The sequence below is a fragment of the Calypte anna genome, chromosome 2, assembly GCF_003957555.1.
Source record: "Calypte anna isolate BGI_N300 chromosome 2, bCalAnn1_v1.p, whole genome shotgun sequence".
NCBI classification, from domain to species: domain Eukaryota; kingdom Metazoa; phylum Chordata; class Aves; order Apodiformes; family Trochilidae; genus Calypte; species Calypte anna.
Window position 1 is genome coordinate 35,528,079 of NC_044245.1, and position 22,427 is coordinate 35,550,505.

Sequence of the window (22,427 nt, forward strand, 5' to 3'; positions counted from 1 at the left end):
ATCCTGCAGATACAAAAGAGTGGGCAGGCCCTCCCACTCACCCTGTGAAACCAGTGTTGCTGGAGTTGTGACTGCTGCCTTTGAAAGTCACACCTTGAAGTTTCAAATGATTCTCACTATATTGTTTATAGTGGAGATACAATTTGATTCAGAAAAAAACCCAAAACAGCATAAAATACTATTCACAAAATGATACTATTTAAAACATGGTCAAACTTGCCTATGTAATAAAAAGCCAATTTTTTACTGAAAAACAACAGCATTTGAAAAAAGTTTTAAAATTATTTCTACCCCAATAAAGAAATGCAAATCCCCCAAATGATTAAAGAATTTATTAAAACCATTTTGTTACATTGCAGTCTTCCACCGTGCATTTAGACTCTTACCTTCCTTTTGAATCTGTTGAATTTACAATACCAGCACCTAGTGTGTCAATTAACATTTCTGCTGCACCTTCATTGTCATTTATCCTATAATGAATTAAACAGGCTGTTATTTACACAATGATAAATCTTTTGTTAAATACAGTCATGAAATCTATGGATAATAATTTTGCACTTCCTTACACAGCACAATGCAACGGACTGAAAGAATTTCCTTCCATTTTCTGGAAAACTTCCTGTTCCAGGAGGAGCTCTACACAACTGTCATGACCTAAAACAAATACAAGAGTCAGGTATTTAAAAAAAAAAGGGAAAAGGTCTATTTATGAATTATAAAAATATTTATCTAAATTAGGATAAGCAATATTTTCTTTGAAAGCTGCAAAGACACACTGATTATATTTGATAGGGCTGCACTTAGGAACAAAGACATTTTTAGAATCCTGAACATCAAACTAACATTTAACAGTAAATTTTGTGACAATCTCATATTGTCTGAAGAATATCCAGAAAACTTAATTTACTTCTTTACACATCCATGTTTCAAACTCTTCTGCACATTCACCCTTTAAGTCTACATGAAAAGGTCTTCACCATTCGAGGGTTATTTTTGTTGCAGTGTCTTGCTAAGCCCCCCCCAAGAAACCAAGCTGATAGTCATAACAAAAGCTTAAAAAACCATATTTAACCAATCCTGTTCTATTCAAAATTCTATAGCCTGCTGCTGTATGGGCAGCTAAAAACTGTAACTATCTGTTTGATATTTGCTGCATATATGCAAAGAATGTTAGCTCAACATTCACTGATGTCTGAAGATTTGCATTTCCACAAGTCCTGCCAAATTTTGATCTTACAGCCCAGGCTTATCTCAGTTATGTTTTATTCAGAGACTGTGGTCACTCTGGAAATGGAGCATGCTTTAAGAGTTTAATTTTAAGATTGTGCTAAAGGGATGTTATTACAATTAAAATTACCAGTGTGTTATTTCAGCTGTAAAGACATTTTAGTTACTAATTTAAAAATAACTGGTAAAATGAAGCTCTAAACTCTTCTTTACCTGTCTCTACCATGTGACTCAGAGAACCTCTGACCTGAAATGAGAACCTCTCACTATGTTGGAAAGGAACACACTGAGCAAAACCTTTAGCAAAGGAGCAGAACGGATTTCCTACCTTTTAAGACCTCTCTCACCTCCAAATCCAAAATAAGTATTAGTGAAGAAAAATAAAATTACTGATTTATATATTTTAGCTTCTTACGCCTGTCAAGGAGATCTGAAGCAAGTTTAAAAAAAGATTTAATTTGAAACCATTCCCTTCAAGACTCTCTGTGAAGGTTTTTTTTTTGGGATGTGGGGCATATTTAAATTCACAGGTCCTATGCTGAATTTCTTTCTCCTTAAGGAATAAAACTAAGAAGGTGGTTTGTAATGAAGACGTAGCACAAAAATAAACATTTGATACTATGTATTAGTTGTTAATGCATTCCCCCCCCTCAAGATATTGTGTCTGTCATGCTGTCACATGGACTAAAAGGAACTAAAAGAGGACAGACTTCATACATTGCTTTTCTAAGTAGTACCTTGACATCAACAAATACATTAAGCCAGTATATTAACTTAAATATATTTTACCATTATAGCAGGCCCAATGCAGTGATGTGTAGCCATGATTGTCTGCTATTGCAGGTACTGCATCCACAGATGTAGCTGACTGCAGGAGAGCTCCTAGAACACCTATATGTCCACATGCAGCTGACAAGTGTATAGGGGTTCGTCCTCTACAGTCTCGTAATAAGGATTTAGCACCATGTTGAAGCAGAGCTTCCACACATTCCTCATGCCCGGTAACTGCCTGGGATAGAGAGAGGAAATGGCAAGTTTGTAAATATTTATGTATATAATAAGCTAAGGGGTATAACTAAAGCAAGCAGACTTCAGGCAGTTTGTTACATTCGTAAGTAATAACAAAATAAGCATGGTTATTACTTTTATTCTTGGAAACAACCATTCTGTTGGAAAAATGGCAATATATTATAATAATAGAGCCAGAATAATTTCTTGGAATTGCACGGAATGAACTGCTACTCTCTAGGGCTTGTTCAATTGTCTGATCTGGCAGTGACTACAAAAAAACATTCGGCATATAGCATGAATCACACCTTTCATCCTCCCATTAACACTCCTCCCACCACAAAACAAAATCTGTACTCTGGGACTTCTGCTAACACTTCACAGGAAGATTAAGAGACTCTTAGAAATTCAAAAGAATTGTGAGGGTATGTATCAAACAGGCAAGAGCCAGCTCTTTTGAAGCAACCAAAAAAGTTAATAAAAAATGAAGAATGGCAAGAATAATGAAAAATTCATTGACACTGCATAAATTTTGTATGTATTTGAAATACAGTATGTATCTGAAATTACTATGTGCAGAACTGGAAAGGACAGAAGGCATAACCTCTTACCCCTCTATGTAACGCGGTCCTTCCCCACTTATCTTTGGCATCTACATTTGCTCCTTTGTTCAGGAGTGAATACACGCAGTCTGTGTGCCCATTGAGAACTGACAGCATCAGAGGAGTCCTAAGCAGAGAGTCAAATAAAGTGTAATCTACATGGGAATTTAACAAACTAGCACTCAGGTGAAACAGAACTACTACTATCCTTCTGGACAAGGCTGTTAAAGTTTACACCATCAATAAATTATCTCTAGCACCACATTACTCCCAGAATGCCACTCATGTTTGCTTTTTAGATTCAAGAAAACACATCAATATCCCCTAATTCAGAAGTCCCAATTAAATGACTACAATCCATTTTACCAGCATCAGGGAATAAGACCCATTATTGTTTCCTCCCAACTGCATAAGAACAGTTTTCATCACCAACATTATGTTTACTGCAAAATACACAGGTGCATTTGTCCAAATACCTTCAGATATGATCTCCCGTTAAAGTAAAAAATTAAAAATCCAGAATGTCAAATACTTAAGGTTTATAAATGCACATTTATAAAATGTAGTAAATTGTGCAGAACATCATGTGTATAATTTAAACTCACTGTCCATTTCCATCTTGAATGTCCACTGCGTTCTGTGGTTCTGCATTTCCTATCAACAGCCGCAAACATTCCGAGTGACCATTTGTAGCTGCAAAACACCATGAAAGTACAAGGTTTGCATTAACTGCTTTGAGTATACAGCTCAAATACAACAGTCACTGCTCAGACTAAAGCCTGTTATGTTGAGGACCCACTATACACCTTTATCATTGTAACAAACTAAAACAAAAAAATTTGGATGATAAAAACTATGTCAGGCATTCTCAAGTGTATAGTATTAAGAGTAATCAATTCCAGCTGCCAATTGCCAGCAGATATTTGGTTTTTACCTGTAACTTTGCACAGATTAACCATAATTAGAATATATGCTTATACAGCATCCAGAAAAAAGGAATGATTAACTATGGTAATTAGCATCATTTTTCTTCTTTTAAGGCACAGGTAAACACATATCCAGGCAATCATACACAGATTTTGCTAACAAATGGTATTGTGCATAGTTATGAAATAGCAACTGAAAACTCATTAAAAAAAAGAAAAAGGGGGAAGAAAATGTATTGCATGGATGTAATTAACCAAGTGGATAGAAAAAAAAAGGAAAAAGAAAAGAAACAAAAAAAAGAAAAATAACAAAATACAACACATGAAAGATAAATGACTGCTCCTTGGAGGGGAAATTATTTCTGACATACAACTGCTGTATTCAGTCCACATAGAACAGTGATAATTCATAGTTTTCTAGCTGAAAATGCTAACAGAAGTTAGGATAAAAACTAAATCAAATAGAAGACTACATCTTGTGCTCACTCACAACAAATCAAGTGGTTAGAGTGATGATGTTTTGTACATAATACTCTTTTTACTGCAACACTTCTATAACACTGCAACTATAAACCACTTAAATAAGCCTATTTTCAAAGAGAGGGAAAAAAGATTATAGTATGAATGCTAAGAAAGTTAGGTTTATAGAAGTTTTCTAGGAAACACAGTGAGAAAATCTTGTAAAGGTTTGCTGTTACTTTGATAACATTCAGGAGTCATTTAAATCCTTGGAAAAAAAACCCCAAAGTATAATTTTCATGTCTCTTCTCAAACTGACAAAATTTTCCAAAACTCCTGTCATTTTTAGAAGTATTTTACTGCCAAAACAAGCAACACAATTATCATATCTAAATTTGGGCCTACAGTTTGGGCTCTGTGAAAGATGAGGAGTGAAACAGTAACATGCCAGCCAAAATTATTTATTGGGTTCATACTGGTTTCAACCTCCAACTGCTCTGTTACACTTTTCTCAGTGTAGAGAATATCTAAGAATATAACATGGTTTAGAGTTTGGGAGAGATCTTTCAAGGTTATCTAGACCAACACCCCTGCCAGTGAGCAGGGACAGCTTTAACTACACCATGTTGCTCAGAGCCCTGTCCAACCTGACCTTGAATGTTTCCAGGGATGGGGCACCCACCACCTCTACAGGCAATCTGTGCCAGTGTTTCACCACCCTCATCATAAGGAAAGGTCTTCCTTATATCTATCCTGAATCTACCTGCTTTTAGTTTAAAACCATTAGCCAACATGTCTTACTGCCACAGGCCCTGCTAAAAGGTTTGTCCCCATCTTTTCTTTTAAGCCCCTTTAAATATTGAAAGATTGCAATAATGTCTCCCCAGAGCCTTTTCTTCTCTAGGCTGTAGAACCCCAACTCAGAATCACAGGATCATTCTGGTTGGAAAAGACCTGAGTCCAACCATGGACCTAACTCTACTATGTCCCCAAGCACCACATCTACCTGTCTTTTAAACACCTCCAGGGATGGTGACTCAACCACTCCTGTGGGCAGCCTGTTCTAGTGTTTGACAACCCTTTCACTTAAGAGGTTTCTTCTAATATCCTATCTAAACCTGCCCTGGTATAACTTGAGGCCATTTCTTCTCATCCTAGAAGTTGTTACTAGGGAAGAGAGACCAACCCCCACCTTACTACAGCTCTCAGCTTCTCCTCATAGCAGAGGTGCTCCAGCTCTCTGATCATCTTCAGACCCCCCCATCATGGACTAACTCCACCAGGTCTGTGTCTTTCTTGTGCTGAGGACCCCAGAACTGGGCACAGGACTCCAGCTGAGGTCTTGAAAGAGAGAAGAGGGGCAAAATCACCTCCCCCCATCTGCTGGCCAAGCTACTTCAGATGCAGCCCAGACTACAGCTGGCTTTCTGGGCTGTGAGCATACACACCTCAGAAGTCATTGTCTATTCCTAAATACTATTTCTTAGAACATTAACAATAAGACTTATAAGCATGAAGATGATCCACTTCAAAAGCCAAAATTGTAAAAGTTAGTGGTAGCACATACCTGCAGCATGTATCGGTGTCCTCTTTACAACATAATCCTTCACCAAGATTGATGCTCCCTGATTAATGAGCACATCTACACATTCCACATGTCCCTTAAAGGCAGCAAGATCCAGTGGTGTCCTTCCGTTGTTATTCCTCACATCAAGGTCCAGCAATGACTGTACCAGCACTTCCAGAGCTTGATGGTGGCCATGATAGGCCTACAAGAATAAGAAAAGTCTTAAGCTTTCCCATCCTTTATCTTTTTTTCCCTTCTTACTGGAATAACATAAACGAAACTCTGAAGATGGCATTTTTGTTATAACATGCAGAAGAGCTACTGAAGCAGCCCACAAATACTTACAAAGAGTTGAAGCTTCTTTAAAGAAACCTCACAGTTTTAGTAAGAAGGTTGGTGGTTTTTTTTCAGTTTTATCCTTTCAGTCAGCAATTGAAACTACTTTTAGAAAATCACCTGTCTCCCATTTGTATAACTACCAGTATTATGAATACTGGTACTGAAAACTCAAACACTCATTGCTTTATATATTATAATTCTATCACCCTCAGATTATTTCAAGTGAGGAACATAGGGAAATGTAACAAATTACTGTTAGCTTTTAAAATACAGTATTTAAATAATAAAAGCCAGTAAAATTTGCAAGCAAAAATAATACAAAAGCTACAGTTAATGTAACTGTTAAAACAGAAGGGACTTGGGGCCTTTGTTGCAGTTAAGAGATCAACCAGAATGACTACACAGAGACAAAAACAGCAGCATACAGAATACTCTGTAAGTAGCTATGAAGACAAAGTGTCAAAGTTTCATTGGTAATGAAAATAAACATCTGCACCTATGGTTTTATGATTTCCATATAAAGTTTTACTGTATACTTCTGGGTACAAAACTTCTGCTCTCAAAAAGAACTCATTTCTAGAAACAGCCTCTTCTAACTGCTTTTGTTTGCTAGTATTCAAGATTACTTCTTACTTTGGATATATATATACATACACACACACACACACCCCCCTATGTATGTATGTACTTCATGAGACTTAAGTTGTTTGCAGGAAAGACACTGTGGTTTTTGAATGGCTTGAAGTCCAGTGAAAAGATGAGAAGTACCTGGTGAGTTGGTTACTCTGTAGAGTATATTTGTAAAGACATTTTACTCAGGCCTTTTACACTACTCTGGGCAAATCTTTCCTACTGTATTAAGGACAAACGCTTCTCATAGTAAACAATTATGAGGGTAAAAAAATCATGATGATGATAAAAAAGTCATAATTAATTATAGCACAAGTTTTCTAAAAGTTCCATTAGTATAAATTAGTATAAATATAGATATTAATTAGAAGATTCAAAATGAAAGGTCTTCCATGAAGAAAATTTTCAACTGAAATGCAAAAATTGCCCTGTATAACTCATTCTTTACCGAGAGGGTGATCAGGCATTGGAATGGGCTGCCCAGGGAAGTAGTGGATTCTCCATCCCTGGAGATATTTAAAAAGAGACTGGATGTGGCACTCAGTGCCATGGTCTAGCAACTGCAATGGTGGTTCAAGGGTTGGACTTGATGATCTCTGAGGTCCCTTCCAACCCAGCCAATTCTATGATTCTATGATTCAGGAACATAGTATATATTTTTGTGTTTCATTTACTGTTAGTGACCTATTTTTACAAAATCAAGAATGAATAAAACTTTGTGAACAACTGCCTGCAATTAGATGAGCTATCATCACTAAACAATGAAATACTCACAGCTAGATGCAGGGGGCTTATTGGTGCTCTGTTGTCTGTATCATTCAGCATGTCAGTACCTGATGTCTCCATCAGCTTAGCAGAGAGAGAATGTCAGTTAGTGCAAAAAACCCCTCACCTATAAATTAGTGCATTCAGCACTAATTGCTACAAGTTTCCACTATACACAGATTGAAAAATAAAGGAAGAAAACAGTAAGAAGAACACAGGGACTATAATTTCTTTAGGAATATTGTATCTCCTCCAAACTTCTGAAGAGTTTCAATTTCACTGACTACAACCCCTCCTCCATAATAATCTCCCAAGCAGTTTAATTTAGCATTTAACAATGCTTAGGAACATGGTTGTGGCAGTGACAGGTTAATAGTTGAGCTTGATGGTCTTTTCCAGCCAAAACAATTCTATGATTCTTTAATAATAAAATCAGAAACTAATCTAAAATTATTATTTTTCTTGATGTAGCCATATGAATTAATGTAGCTGAAAAGCATACAAAAGTAAGACAAGGAGAAGTAAGAATAGCTGCAGTAGGAAAAGACCCCAACAAGAAACAAGTAAGTATCTAAACTAGATGAAAAGTCAGAAAGAATACAGTATTAAAAGCCAGAAGGCAGCATTAGAAGTCAGAAGACAGGACTGATTTCTCCAAGCACAAAAAAACGAACCCAAAAAAGGCAAAAGCATTATAAGACAGAATTAGCATATCTATGTATACACATTTCTATTTGTTACTTTCAGGCATGTTCTAAAGTTTTCTTTTTCAAGACCATATTTAACTTAGCACACTAGTAAAGTTAAAACATTCAGCTTCTGAAGAACACCACACACATTCAGATCTCTCAGTTTTCATTATCATACTTTCAGAACACAGACATATGAATGGTTAAGTAAAACAAAGGCTTAATCTTTCTATTTTAAAATTTTGAATTTCAATTAAATCTGAATTGTAATTGAAATTAAATAATACATCTGTATGGTGAAGAAATGGTCAAATAAGTCTGAAAATAAGCAGTATTTTTAAAATTACACGTTCCCTTTTCCTGTACAAGACTTCAACAGTGAGAAATAACACACACTTACAACATCCAGAGGCGTTTCGCTTGCAATCTGGAAATAAAAACATACAGAATTCATGTCTGAATAAATTTGAATATAAAAGGATAATTTGTATAAAAATGCTAAGTTGCAGAACACAGAATGGAGAATGTTAGTATATCAAATAACATACACACTTCTGCAAAGGTATTCATATAAAACTACCTTTATTATCTAAAATACTGCTATGTGGCCATACTTACTGTAATCACATGAACTATTTTAAAAGGTACTTTACAGCTTTTCCCTACATTTTAAGTCATTCCTTCAGATCATGTTTGGGAAATTTCTCAGTGGAATAACCTGTGGTTATTTTATTTCAGCCCCAAGGAAAAATTCGAGCAGCGTACTCTAAGCTAAGGAAAAAAAACCACCCTAATATCCCTGGTGGTCAAGCACTTATCTCTTCATCTCAGAATGCACTGGCTTTTTGACACAGTATCCAGCATCTTACCTCCTCACCTTGCCCCTGTTTTAAGAGTACCAGGTGCTTAACTATTTATCATAAGAGGTGCTGAAAGACACTACTGACCCAGCTTACAGATGAAGAACCAAGGTGGAGAAATCCCCTGGCCTCTGCATCACACCCTGCAAGAGCTTTCAGCTATGACATCATCTATGACATCATCTATGACATCATCTATGACATCATCTATGACATCATCTATGACATCATCTATGACATCATCTACGACATCATCTACGACATAATCTACGACATCATCTACGACATCATCTACGACATCATCTACGACATCATCTACGACATCATCTACGACATCATCTACGACATCATCTACGACATCAGCGATGGCACCATCTATGACAGATTTTCTTACCAACTCGAGACATAAGCGATGACCATAGGCAGCTGAATAATGAACTGCATTGTATCCTTGTTTGTCTCGGATCCCCGGGTTGGCATCATTTCTTAGCAAATATTCCAGGCACCTAAACAGACATATGCAACCATGTAGCTAAATGTTAAATTTCAATTTTATGTTAAGACATAAATTGTTCCAGCTTAATTGGAAAACAGAAGACAGCACACACACAGACTGATTTAATGCACTATACTTGCCAGGACTAAAGAACACCTAACTCGTTACAAGTATTAAGGTCAATCACAAAGCTTCCAAAACTTGAAAGAATCCTTCTCTGCAGACATCCTACATCCTCTGAATTATGAGACTTGGTGAAAACTAGCATTCCATGGCTATTTTCCTCCTAGCTAATACAACTGCAATTACCTTTGTTAATATAAAGGCTACTGCTTTTGCAAGCTTTTCTGTAATAAAAAAATTATCTTGTAAGATCCAACTTGGAATCTTTCCTCTTTATAAGCAGTTTTTCTGATGGTCTCACAGGTTACCCTTACTAATACTGACAATGTGCCAGTTAGATGCACTGACAATATAAGTGTTTTAGTTCCCATTTATCTCATAGGAAACTGGGTTACAGTAAATTTTAACATTTGTAGTTTCATGATATGTCTATACTGTGACATCATGTGAAAAATTTGGCATAGGACACTGGAGGTTTAGATTGAAGAGGCAGGAATCCTGACACGACCTCTGATCAATGCCTTTAAAAGTAGAAACTTGATCATTCAAAACCCCAGAGAACATTCAGAGCTTGGAAGAAATACAGGCACATGTCCTACAACAAAAGCATCCATCCCCTGAGGGATGAGAGCAGCACCCTGCAAGATCAGAAAGCTTTGTAAGCTCTTTCAAGGAGGGCTCTGGAGTCAGCAGATGGAACAGTGCAAGTTCCACCATCTGAATGAGACCCAGTACCTGCTGTGATGAAATGCAATTAAAAAAAAAAAAAAAAAAAAAAGCATTTCAATATGAGTAAGACAGTGGTACTGGGTCTCAGGCCCGATAAACTCAGCAACAAAAGCAATCTGTGTAGTGAAGACCAGATATTTGCTTTTCCAGATGAAGGTGAGAAGTAACAAACCAGGTAAGTGAACAGTAATGCAAGGAAGTGCCTAATTATGTAGTACTCTGTTTCATTACAAGGTTGAGAAGAAGGAGCAATACCAAGGTGCACTTGCATAATTCTGTGCCTAGCAGAAAGGGAAAAATTATTTGTACAGGTAGTAAGGATGAAAATTCTCCAGTTTTAAAGAGTAATATATGTAACAAAATGTAAAGAACAAGTTCAATGTACCTGCCTGTAAAGCTGCCTAAAACGCTGCCTGTAAAGCCCCTCTATGCTTTTAAACAACTAATTTGGGGTTTATTTGTCCAGTAAACAAATGCCTGGATTTCTTTAACAGCATCTGTGCTTGTATCTTTACATTTGGGTTTAAATGGGATGAGATTTCTGAGAATCCAAAAGACAAGTTATTTTGCCTCATTGAGTGGGAATTACTGCTCCTACATTTAGTTTTCCAGTCACCTAACTTTGTTAATTTAAATCAATGATACTGGATTAACGTTGATGGATCATTAATAAATGTTAAACAGCACTGGTCTTGGCTATCTAAATTTCTATACTCATATACCTTCTAGATTTGTATGCTCACAAAAAGCCCCAATACAATAAATACACTGCAGGATGCGAAGTCTACCAGAAGTCCTTGAATACTCAATTCTTCCGAGTCCAAAATCAAATTATTTCTGCTCTTTCTTCTTATCTAGGAAAGAGATTAACTTTGCATGTTTTGCATACTTAACTGTCCTCATCAGGCCTTTTTCAAATAAATTAATCAAACTTTCTGAAGGCCCAGATAAGTTAAAAATAGTTTTCCATCTATTTACTGGTGAACTGCTAAATAATTCTAACACAGAAAGAGTGTGGTTTTTTCTCCCCACAGATGCTGCTTAGTTTATCTTGTTCTGCAGTCATGTTTCTTGTCTCTAGTCTTGTCAAAATGAAGCTTGACTGGTGCTTGTTCCAGATCAGAAGCATTTGTTAAATATACAGAAGAAACATTTCCTAACAGGATCAAACCAGAAAATAATTTTCAACCAAAACATGCTTGTCCTCAAAATCTGTCTTCAAAAATGTCTACAAAAATGCAGATAAATTTCTTTGTTTTTTCTGTATCAATAATTTACTAGCATTTTTTTCACTAGGCTTTATACTCCAACTCAGTAATAATTTTTAGCTTCATTCTTATTCCAAATATGACCTGAGCAGCACTAGTTTTCCAGCTGTTACTAATCATCTTGCTGCATCCATATAAAAAAGCTTCTCCTCAGGCCATTCTGCTTTGAATTTTATCTTCCAGAGAGCCAACTGTTAATCAGAAGGGCAGTTTCATGTGGGTCCCAGAGACAATTCTTTGAGTTATCTCAAAGCTCTGCAGTACTGGCATCATCATTCTCGCTCATGCCTTTTGTAAGGCAGATGGCAAAACTATGTCATCTGAAGAACCATTATAGTTTGGAGGTTTTCAGAGCAACTGTGAAGCTAAAATTAATCCTAGCTCAACTTGTAAGAGGGCAATTAAAGTAGAATTATTTCAGCAAACTGTAGCAGGGAAAGTGTATCTAGAAAGCAGCAGATATCTAAGTTTTGAAATTTGGCTTTACATAAGAAAAAAAAAAGGCACATGCTTTAAGTATTAGTTAAATGGCCATAAAAGTACTCTTTATTTATCCTTCAAAACCCCATCAGTAAGTTATATGCCACCCCGTTCTATTACTATCTCACTTTTTAAAAGGTGCTGTACTAAACCAAGATGATCCAGCACTAAACACACTTTTCCAGTGAAGGTGTCAATGCACACCTTTGAAATGCGATGGATGCTGCACAACTGCACGTTTCAGACCCTCTACATGAGTGTGTGCACGTGCAAGTGGTAACACTTCTGAGCTCTTCTAAACATATCCAGTGCCTGGGGCTTAATGAACCTCATCAATTTTGTGCTCTCTATATAAGCTTTGCATGTCAAGCATTCAAGTCATTAGTGACTACATTAAATATCTGTAGCAAGACGAACCTCTCTTAGGGAACGGCGCTTCAAGGTCCAACCAGGTGTTCCAGCAGAGACTCACAAGCAATGCTCTAAACCTATGGCTCTCAGAGTTGACTAGATAGGTGCTGTTGCTCCAAGAGCAACTGGCCTCTCTGCTGGCTAGCTCGGGACTGAGCTGAGCCTGTGAGTTCGAGCCTCACCTTTTATTGGCCCCCTAATCCTGCTCATGTGCAGTGGGGGCCCACCCTAATCAGGCACAGGTGGGCTTGACACAAGCTCATGCCCACTCCCTGGCAATTAGTGGCACCTGGTTGCCTCGTTACACTACAAATATCGCTATGAGTTAAACACACACAAAACATTTATGGATTTAGGAAAGTTTCTGGATGCTTTTCATTACTAAAAGTGTAACTACTTCACAAAAAAATTCCACTAACGAGAGGATTGTAGTGCCACCATGAACAGTCTAATCAAACACCAAATGGATAAAGCACCTTATATTGAAATGCCAAGGTAATTTCTATCCTAATGTAATTCACGGTCTAGTTTTACAGTTAATTTCTAACTAACATTAAGAACCCTCTATAAACCACACCATCCTTCATTAGAATTTTATTTTAAAGCAAAGTGACCTTACTGGTCATGGCTGTCATTGCCTACAAACAATATTTACTAGACCACTACAGATCAGGTGGGATTAAAAACTCCATTCCCAATGAATTCCTGAGTCAGGGACATCTGCATTAAAGAACGTAACCAAAAAGCACAATACATTTTACTATTGCTCATTTTTTCTCAGAAATAGTTGTTACATACTTGTTTTAAATACGTAATAAACTGTCAATTCCAAAATAACATTAAAAAAATGCACTCGGCAGATTTCAAAGCAGAACACACACGAAATTCACAGCTCAAGTGTTTCTCAAGAGCAAACAAAGCATGTCACTTACTTTCCATCTGTGTCTGATGCAGCTGCATAGTGTAGAGGTGTACAACCCCTCTCATCAAGGTCATTCACACTTGCTCCAGATCCCACAAGGGCAAACAGGCACTGATAATTACAATTGGCAGCAGCATAATGGAGTGGAGTTCTTTAGTACACATTTGAATAAAAAGTACAATGGTAAATAACAATAAAATAATATTATAGAGACAGAAAAAGCAAAATAAAATGCAGCTTAAGGCCTCCTTACATTTTTTTTAACAAGTATTTGTGGCAAAGAATGCATCATTAAAATAATAAAGGGGGATATTTAATAATGTAGAACAGTATCATGGGGATCTATTTGCCAGCCCAAATATGCACAAAATTGTATTAAAGGAAGATTTATATGAATTTCCTTGCGTAAACATATAGAGGAAAATCAAATTTACATTCAAAATCTTTTTTCTTAAGTAATTTCAAGCCACATGGAAAAATACTGACAAATCCAAGAACTGTATAGCAAATTAACAAGGTTAAAATCAAACACAACCCTTAACAAGTAGATGTTTGACAGATCAGAATTTTGTCTAAGAGAGAAAAACATTGTTTACTTATTTTTAATGATACAAACACAGCAGATACACTTAGAAAGAAATTTTTAAAAATATAGCTTGTTTACTTATAAAAAAATTTGAAATATTAGTACTGATCTATAGGCTCAGAAGAACTTATTACTGCTTCAAACACACAGACATTTCTCTGAATAAACCAGATCAGATAAAATTACAAAAGGACCAAGATGACTCAGAAATCCACTTTCTATTTTTAAAAAGTGATTGCTACCATAAATATCTCAGTTAGTCAGGCACTTTAAAGCGTCCTAACTCTTCCCTCTACCTTAGAATTATTTTTCTCCATTTATCTCCATTTTAATTATTTTAATCTTTTTCCCTTTCCTGAAATAATTGCTCTGGAGACATCACATATAAACCAAAAACCAAGGCAAAAAAACAAACAAACAAAAAAACCCCCAAAACTTTCAGTGACAAAAGCTATGACAAACAGTTCTTCCTTTCTCAGGAAAGAATGGAAGTGGAATTTAAAGCAAAATGCAACTTTGTATCCTCCCCTGAAGTCCTTCTCCCGCCCTTCACATCCTGGAAAATCATATTTTCCATGATGTGATGTGAGATTTTATCTAAGCTTTGATCGTGCCATTTAAACTTAAATATTCCTATACTATAAATAGAAATTAATGTAATTCCAAAAGAGTTCAGAGCACAAACAAGGAAAGAGGAAAGGATGGATATAATGAAAGGAAAAATATGAAGTAGTTGTAACAAAATAATAGATTTTTTAAATTAAAAATATTTAGAAATAGCAAAAGGTTTCTATATTTGACTAATATATTATTCATAAAACCTCACTGATGTTCTTGGATGGAAGCAACAATCATCTTTAGGTTCTTGTTAAAAGCAGAAAAGGCTCAGAAAATACATTAGAATATGGAACTGAGTCTTTAAGAACAAGACTAAACGCCTACTTAACACAATAAACAAAATATGTTTGCAACTTCTGATAACATATGCTGAAGCACAGTTTATTAGAAGGCTCATATTCTGAAAAACATCTAAAACAGGAACATAAAGCCTTGCCTACACAGCAATATGCTACTTCTGTAACACTTTTAACAGCCCTTTACAATATACAACTCTGTAATGTCTTACCTTCCAAATCTGTCCTTTTTGTTGAAGTCTGCACCAGTATTTAGCAGAAGATTTAGGCACTCCAAATTCCTATTAAATTAATTTAATATTACTTGTGATTGCAAATTTTATTGCCTTAATATTGGCCTCTACAAGTATCAGAACTGCTACACACGTTTCATGTTATTTTTAATTGCAATGAACTATCATACAAAATTTATAATAAATATATTTTATATGTAAAATATATTTCATAATCGCAGGACCAAACCAGGAAAGAATACTAATTATTTCAATATAGAAATTTTATTGATATCAAATGGCATGCATAAAAGCACATATGCATGAACCTAATTAACAGAAATTTCAGTTCTTTAAAGCAAACAAACAATAACACTTGTGAGTGACATGCTGTTTGCTACCAGGATTTCAGCACAAAGAAAAGATTTTAATGTATATTTTTTAAGAGCAAATATAAGTTGCAACATAAATATTTTACTTCTTAGTCTAATTCATTTTCAATACATCATGATCATTATAATAGACATACACTATTGCTTATAGTTTAAACACTATCTTAGTAGATGTAAAATAGTGCTTATAGTTTAAACAGTATTATAGTAACTTCTCTAAACTGGAGATGAATGAGGGAATGTGTCACAAATTAAGTGTTTTTATATGAAAAGATAGCATCTTAACCTTAATAATCTGCAACAAGGATGTATCCATCAAGTATTGTTTGACTTATTCAGAATGAATACGTAACAGTATTACTTAAACAACACTGAAACAGAAAAATGAAAATAGCAGAACCATGGAGTTCTTGTGTCCCACAAAGTGTATCATGAAATTTATTACCCAGTTCTTCCAGGCAATTTTGAGTAGCTGCTATAGAAAACCTACAATACAATAACAATAATCAATATGGATCACAACCCAAGTGATGAGCAAGTAGTTCTGACTACTTCATCCACCTAAACTCTGGAATTTAATTATGGCTTTTAATTTGTGTGGATTTATATTTGTTTATGGATATGGTAAAAACGTATTTCCCAACGTTGCTGTTCTCCACTTCATGTCCTACAGTGATCTTAGCTGGGCAGGCCATCTTTGCATGGGGTAAATTATAAAAATTGTATCATCATCCATGGGAATTTAAAATAAAATGCATTTCATCCCCAAGCATAAATCTAAGGTAATGCTAATGATGCTTGGACACTGTACTCCAATAATTACTTATCAACCTGAATATTTAATTGAATTTTTGTTGTTTGCAGATACAATACACATTGAAATTATTTTCATGTCTACATGAATTCCAAGGGGAGAGGGCAGAAAAAGAACAGAGAAGAAATAATAAAAACCAGGCATGATCAGCACTTGAAAAAATAACCCAAAACATAAAAGCATGAATGTTTTTTTACATACCCTCCAGCTGCAGCTGCATGAAGACAAGTCCTGCCAAAGTCATCTGGTGTGTCAATGTCAAAACCTACAAATGAAATATTTTGTAAAACCATGTAACACCACCTGCCACAAAACAGCACTCAGCTACTCTTCCAAAGAAATGCTTGCTAAGCAAACCTAACAGCTATTTGCAAAAAAACCACTTCAGCACTGAAAATATACTTAATTAGAAACACATCCTTGCTGTTGGTAAGATTTCTAAAAACAAGCATTCAAGTAAAACTGGAAGAGATAAAACACAATTAGTTGCACTGAGGTAAGAGGCTGTATTCCATCCTATTCTATTTGCTAACACTTCTGTGTAATTTAGCATTGAATATAAAATATGTGTAGTAACAGAAAAATTAAGACTATGCCAGGATTCATCAGTGTCATGCAGATATGCTTTTTAATTGAGAGAGGGGTATCAGCATTACTCAACCCAGAAGCTACTTCAGTTTGATCCTTGAGTTCAGCTCTTCAGCCTCAGAGGAAGAACTCTGTTAAGCTGGAGTGAAGGCTGCACACAGCCCCTGAGCAAACATCATTGTTTTCTTCTTCCAAAATATGCAACCTACAGAACTTCAAATTCAAGATTACAAACTAGCTGTGCAATTGCCTTCCTAGCCATCTACTCTGACATCAGGTTTCAAAGCCACAGTTTTGGCTTGAGAAAACTGATATATTCTTCTAAGAGTCTTGCTCTTGTATAGCAAACTTATGCATTCATTCATTACATCTCCCAGCGTTGGCACTGGGAATGCTATTTTTTTTCTCCCCTTTTTGAGTGTTTTTCAGCAACAATAAGTAGTGAACAACACAGGATGTGTCATTCAAGAGTACTACTATTTAAGACTGTTTTCCAACTCCACATCCTCCCAAACACAGGCTTTGTATGTGCCACTATATTCTCCTACTCCATTTCAATAGGCAGGAACATACAGCATGCAATTTAAGATAGTTTGCCAATCTAATTTGAAAGATAATCTTTGATGCCTTTCCACATACCTAGGCTGCTTTTCTAACACAACTATTTCAATGTCACTCATTACTGGGACAAGGCAAAGAGATGAATTAATTTTTTTTTCAGGAGATTCTTAATTCACATAAATGAAAACCAAAACATCACACAGTCTGCAGATACCAATTCTCACACCAAAAGCATGTACTGAGAAGCTGGCAGCAGGATCTAGTCCTTCCAGTCTGAAACCTGAATATAGTCTTCCAAATCCTGATCTGCTCCAGTCTGGATTTATAACTGAGTTTGCAAAACTCCATGTAAAAGTCACAGAAACCACTTGTGAGTCTTCCATAGGGATTCCTTTGCCACACTGAATCTCCAGCAAGGGCACAGCCAGCACAGCACCACGTGCAGAAAGAAGCCAAAAGTATTTTTCATTTTGATAGGACAGTTCTTTCCCAGAGCAAATCCTTGCAAGATTGTCCATGACGTGACAGTGAAACAAAAAGCCTTACCAGTAATTTGAATTCTACTCCTTTAGTTCTCCTCTCAGGCTTCCCTAGCAAACAACATAAACCTGGGGAAGCAACATCTTACTCTTCCTTTTCCCCAACCACTTTCTACCCACTTGAACCATTTAAGATTTTTTTTATTCCTTCTGTTCCAGAAGCTTCCACAATCTTTCAGACAAATCTGTTTTCTCAGAATTGCAATGGTTCAAAGAGCTCTGAATTCACACCAGGGAAGACTCTGGACCCAAAGGAAAGCACTAACCTTACAGCCCCCTGCAACGTCATGGAGGAATCAAACATGAAAACAAAGTGCAATTCAGGTTGCATTTAATTAACAATAAAGCACCACAATGCAACAGTGCCTTAATGTTGCAGTCCACAGAGTCTTTGGAGCTCTTAGGTGCCCACTAAAGTAACAGCCCTATATGTACTGAGCTAAAGACTTTGTGGAAGGAAAATGGAGGATTCATTAAGTCATTTAAGAGAACTTAGGTCTTTCTCCTTGAAGTTGCATTGTGGTCTGAAACAATCATCACACCTCAACACAAACTCAAAACACACAAACACAAAATTTAAAAAGTTACAGATGCATTATTTTAATTTTGATTGCTATTTAAAAAAAATTGCTTCTGTAAAAGTTTGAATTAATTTTAACTATGGACTGCTCATTAAAAAAGAAGCACTGGCCCTAGCAGTAAACTGGAAAGATTTTTATGTATTACTAAATGAAGACTTAATTAAAAGCTACTTATGAATAAAAGCAACGTACAAAGGAGCCACAAGATTTTTAAAGAATATCCTACCTGATGAAAGGAGCTTTCTGCAGCAGTCTGAAAATCCACTTAATGCTGCCAAATGGAGAGGAAACATCCCATGTATACCCCGCCTAAGATACACCATAATCAGGTATCACAGTTTCATTACAATTAAAATAAAACAAACATGATTGTGTGCCAAACTTCACGTGCATTGTGGGTTCAGCAAACCACCTAATTAGAACACTGAACCAGAGGAAAACTTCCCATGTTAAATGCTTCCTTACAAGACATCAGGATGCTCTAAGTCAGTGTAACAGCTTGTTAAAACTTTCACAGCTCTTAGTTTAAATACATTAGAGGAAAATGTATTCCTCTTTCCTTTTGTACAAATTGAGATGTACTGAGTAGCTACTTAAAAGTTCGGTACAGGATAATACACAAAGCATTTCTTATTTCAACTTGAAGATTAAAAAAATCATGTTACTCTTGTTAATTTAATAAACACATTTCTAAATTCTCTCAGCTTGCATTCATGTCAGTGAAGTTACCTACTTTGCAGTGTCAGCACCACTCGTAATCAGAGTGTTGATTAATAGCTCATGGCCATATCTAGCTGCTATGTGCAAAGGAGTATTCCCATTCTTATCTTCACAGTCTATTTCAGCTCCTATAATAAAAAGTCATTGCTAAGAAGGTACGTAGGTACACAGATGATGTTTGTTAGAAGAACAGAATTAATGACAATTTAAGCAACATTATTAACTGTCCATTAATTACTACTTTGGATTTAAAATCTATACAGCTTTCAGTGGTATTTAGTATTAAAATAAACAAAAGAGAAAAAAGCATTTTACTAGATAACCATATGGAACAAACTTTCTGCAGCCATGTTATGGAAAAGAAATTAATCTATTTTCCTGCATTCTTATAAAAACCAACATTTACACAATGTAAATTTTCAAACTTTGTAATCAGATAAACCAGATTCCACCATTGCCAGAACTATTACCAGACATTGGCTATTTAAAAAAACATTCAATACATTGTTATCAATTACAAGAGAAAGAAGATACTTGTAACAGATGAAAACTGATGACAAAACTACTCCCTCCCTTTTTTTTACCATTTTGAATGATGGTTTGAGATCTTGAAAATCTACCATGGATTGCTGTCATATGTAAAGGTGTTTTCCCATCTTTACTCTAGAAAACAAAACAAAACAAAACCACTATGTTTACTTACAACCAGTAACAGTAATACAACAAAACTGGGAAGGAAAAAACCAAACCAAACCAAAACAGACATTCTTTTTACTTTCTTCTCTGCTTCCTCCTTTTAAATTGTATCTCTGCAGTTCTTCAAGACAGATGCTGGCACAGACAAGTCAAGCAGGACCTGGCAAGCTTTTCAACAGAGCTGCTCTCAATCACTGGCAGCTGTGAGTGACATCTCGATGATGCCCCCTCACTCAGTTATGTCCTTAGGATAATCAGTCTCAAGAGGATGGTGACAGCACACATCTTCAGCAACAAGCCTGGGTCCTATCTCTTTTCCCACCCAACTCTAAAACGACTCAGTGATTCTTTAATTTATGTTTGCTTCTTGAAAGAAAACAGCTGTAGGTTTACACATCCCATTACAAGACAATACATTTAAAAAGCTCATGAGTTTCATGGAAATTTCTGTACAATTTTAACTGTGAGCAATTTTTCTTAAACCACAAGCAATCCTATGGTAGAACTATTCAACAGTAACTGGAACTATGCATTTGATGCATGCATCAAATGTGCAATTAGTCATTTACCAGCAAAGGTGTCCTTCAGAAAGGCCAACAGTAATGCATAAGAGTATTTCAATTTATAAAAGCACAATCTCAATGTAGTTTTTCCTGTTATTATTACTTTAGGATTATTTTTTTTCTCCCTGCACTTAATCATAAGGGAAGGACTTACTGCAGAAAAAGGTTCCTATAAATAAATACATAACATTGTAACTGTGACACTCAGAGGAAATGGAAGTACTCTTGAGCACACATCCATATCACATCTTTACATTCCAAGCACTGCCTTAGAAGGGTATGAAATGTTTACAAAATATAAAGTTAAAAAAACCCCAAGATAGATGGTAGGGAAAACACGACATGAGCATCGGGATTGAAATATCATGAATTGCTGCCAACTGTGGAAGTATCTTCAAATCTTTACTCTCCCTTTGTAAAAAAAAATGGTAAAGTTTCTGTGAATGTGTTACTGAAAGTCTGCACTGACTTCTAGACAGAGCTGTATGTGGAATTTTTAGTTGTGTCACTGCACAGAGCAGCATACACTGCCTAGAACAATAAAATCACAGGAAACATTGCCTTCTCAGAACTAGACTGAAAATAAAAAAATAACTTGATAATGACAGTCAAGTTATGTCCAGATGTTTCAGATAGCAGATTTCTTTGACTGTAAATAATCCAAAAGACATTCACATCTGTCACTAAGAAACACAAAAACGAGGCTGAAATCTGCTTGAGGAATTGGACAATCAGTCTTACTTCTCTCATCCTAGGCCTTAAGAGAAGGCCAAATAAACACGTCGCAAGTGATGACTTCCCAAAGCAATTTCTGATTTTCTTACAAAGAGAATTCTCTTCTAATGTCTACCTTTCATCTTTCTCCCTGCAGTTTAGTTCTAGTCTCTTTATCCAATCATTAATATTCTCTGTGTCCAATTATTTTTGTCCTTTAAAACAACTGTTACATATCTGGTGTCCCTTGCCCTCGCATTTTCCTTCTTCAAGCTGAAAATCAATTAATTTAAAGAGAAATCATCATATGAAATAAGCTTCACTGGATTGAATGACCAAAAGCTGCTTTGATAACTACTGTGCTAAACTTGAAAAGGGGAAACTTTAAGTAAGGAAATTAGTGAAGCAACAGACAGAAGAATTCAAGGGCTCAGATAAAGATGCCTGCAGTCTCATTGGTTCAGATATGCTAAAGCTGGATCTTGAAGGACAGATAAAGAAGAGTAAGGTGCAGCAGAATAAAAGGAGATCCAAGGCTCACTAAGCACATGTAAGTACCTTACAAGGACATAAGAATTACTTAAAGTGACAGTATTAGAAACTAAGGAACAAGGTGGTCAAGTGAGCACCCTCACATGACAACTTTAATAAGATCTTGCAAAGGACAGCAAAATAAGCCACAAAATTGTTGTAAATGCAGTTGTAAATGCAAGACCACAGTACAATCAAGAATGGGTCTTCATATTTACTCTGCTTACTTTACTTTAAAATGCACTTAGTGCAGATTTCTAAAGACAATCTATTTGATTATCCACTTTGCCCATCTCCAGTCTGTCTCGGGTTCCTTTGCTACCCAGGAATACCGTAACACACAATTGTCTATAACATAGAACAGGTATAAAATTAAATGAAGGTGATAATTTCCATGTTGAAGCTGAACTGCTAGGTAGGATTGCATTTGGTACCCCCCTCTTGAACACTGTCACTAGGGAACAATATACTGGATTAGAACTGATAGCCAGAGTTCTTTAAACAATGAAACAGCA

The 22,427-nt window shown here is 35.9% G+C and overlaps 1 protein-coding gene across 3 annotated transcripts in view; it reads right to left on the minus strand.

Annotated features, from left to right (window-relative positions):
- Positions 1-22,427, minus strand: part of ANKRD28 (ankyrin repeat domain 28) — a 122,532-nt gene that overhangs the window by 10,812 nt on the left and 89,293 nt on the right. For 2 of the 3 annotated variants that reach the window (XM_008494242.2, XM_030445821.1), the window contains exons 9-23: positions 19,993-20,071; positions 19,422-19,536; positions 18,915-18,997; positions 16,621-16,684; positions 15,214-15,282; positions 13,512-13,652; positions 9,467-9,578; positions 8,613-8,639; positions 7,533-7,607; positions 5,790-5,991; positions 3,443-3,530; positions 2,847-2,964; positions 2,017-2,236; positions 567-654; positions 387-470 (exon numbers count right to left, since the gene is read on the minus strand). In XM_008494242.2, coding sequence (XP_008492464.1) covers positions 387-470; positions 567-654; positions 2,017-2,236; positions 2,847-2,964; positions 3,443-3,530; positions 5,790-5,991; positions 7,533-7,607; positions 8,613-8,639; positions 9,467-9,578; positions 13,512-13,652; positions 15,214-15,282; positions 16,621-16,684; positions 18,915-18,997; positions 19,422-19,536; positions 19,993-20,071 — 1,565 coding nt within the window. Of the gene's footprint in view, positions 1-386; positions 471-566; positions 655-2,016; positions 2,237-2,846; positions 2,965-3,442; positions 3,531-5,789; positions 5,992-7,532; positions 7,608-8,612; positions 8,640-9,466; positions 9,579-13,511; positions 13,653-15,213; positions 15,283-16,620; positions 16,685-18,914; positions 18,998-19,417; positions 19,537-19,992; positions 20,072-22,427 lie in introns of those variants that run through there. The other variant, XM_030445822.1, reaches the window with a different exon arrangement.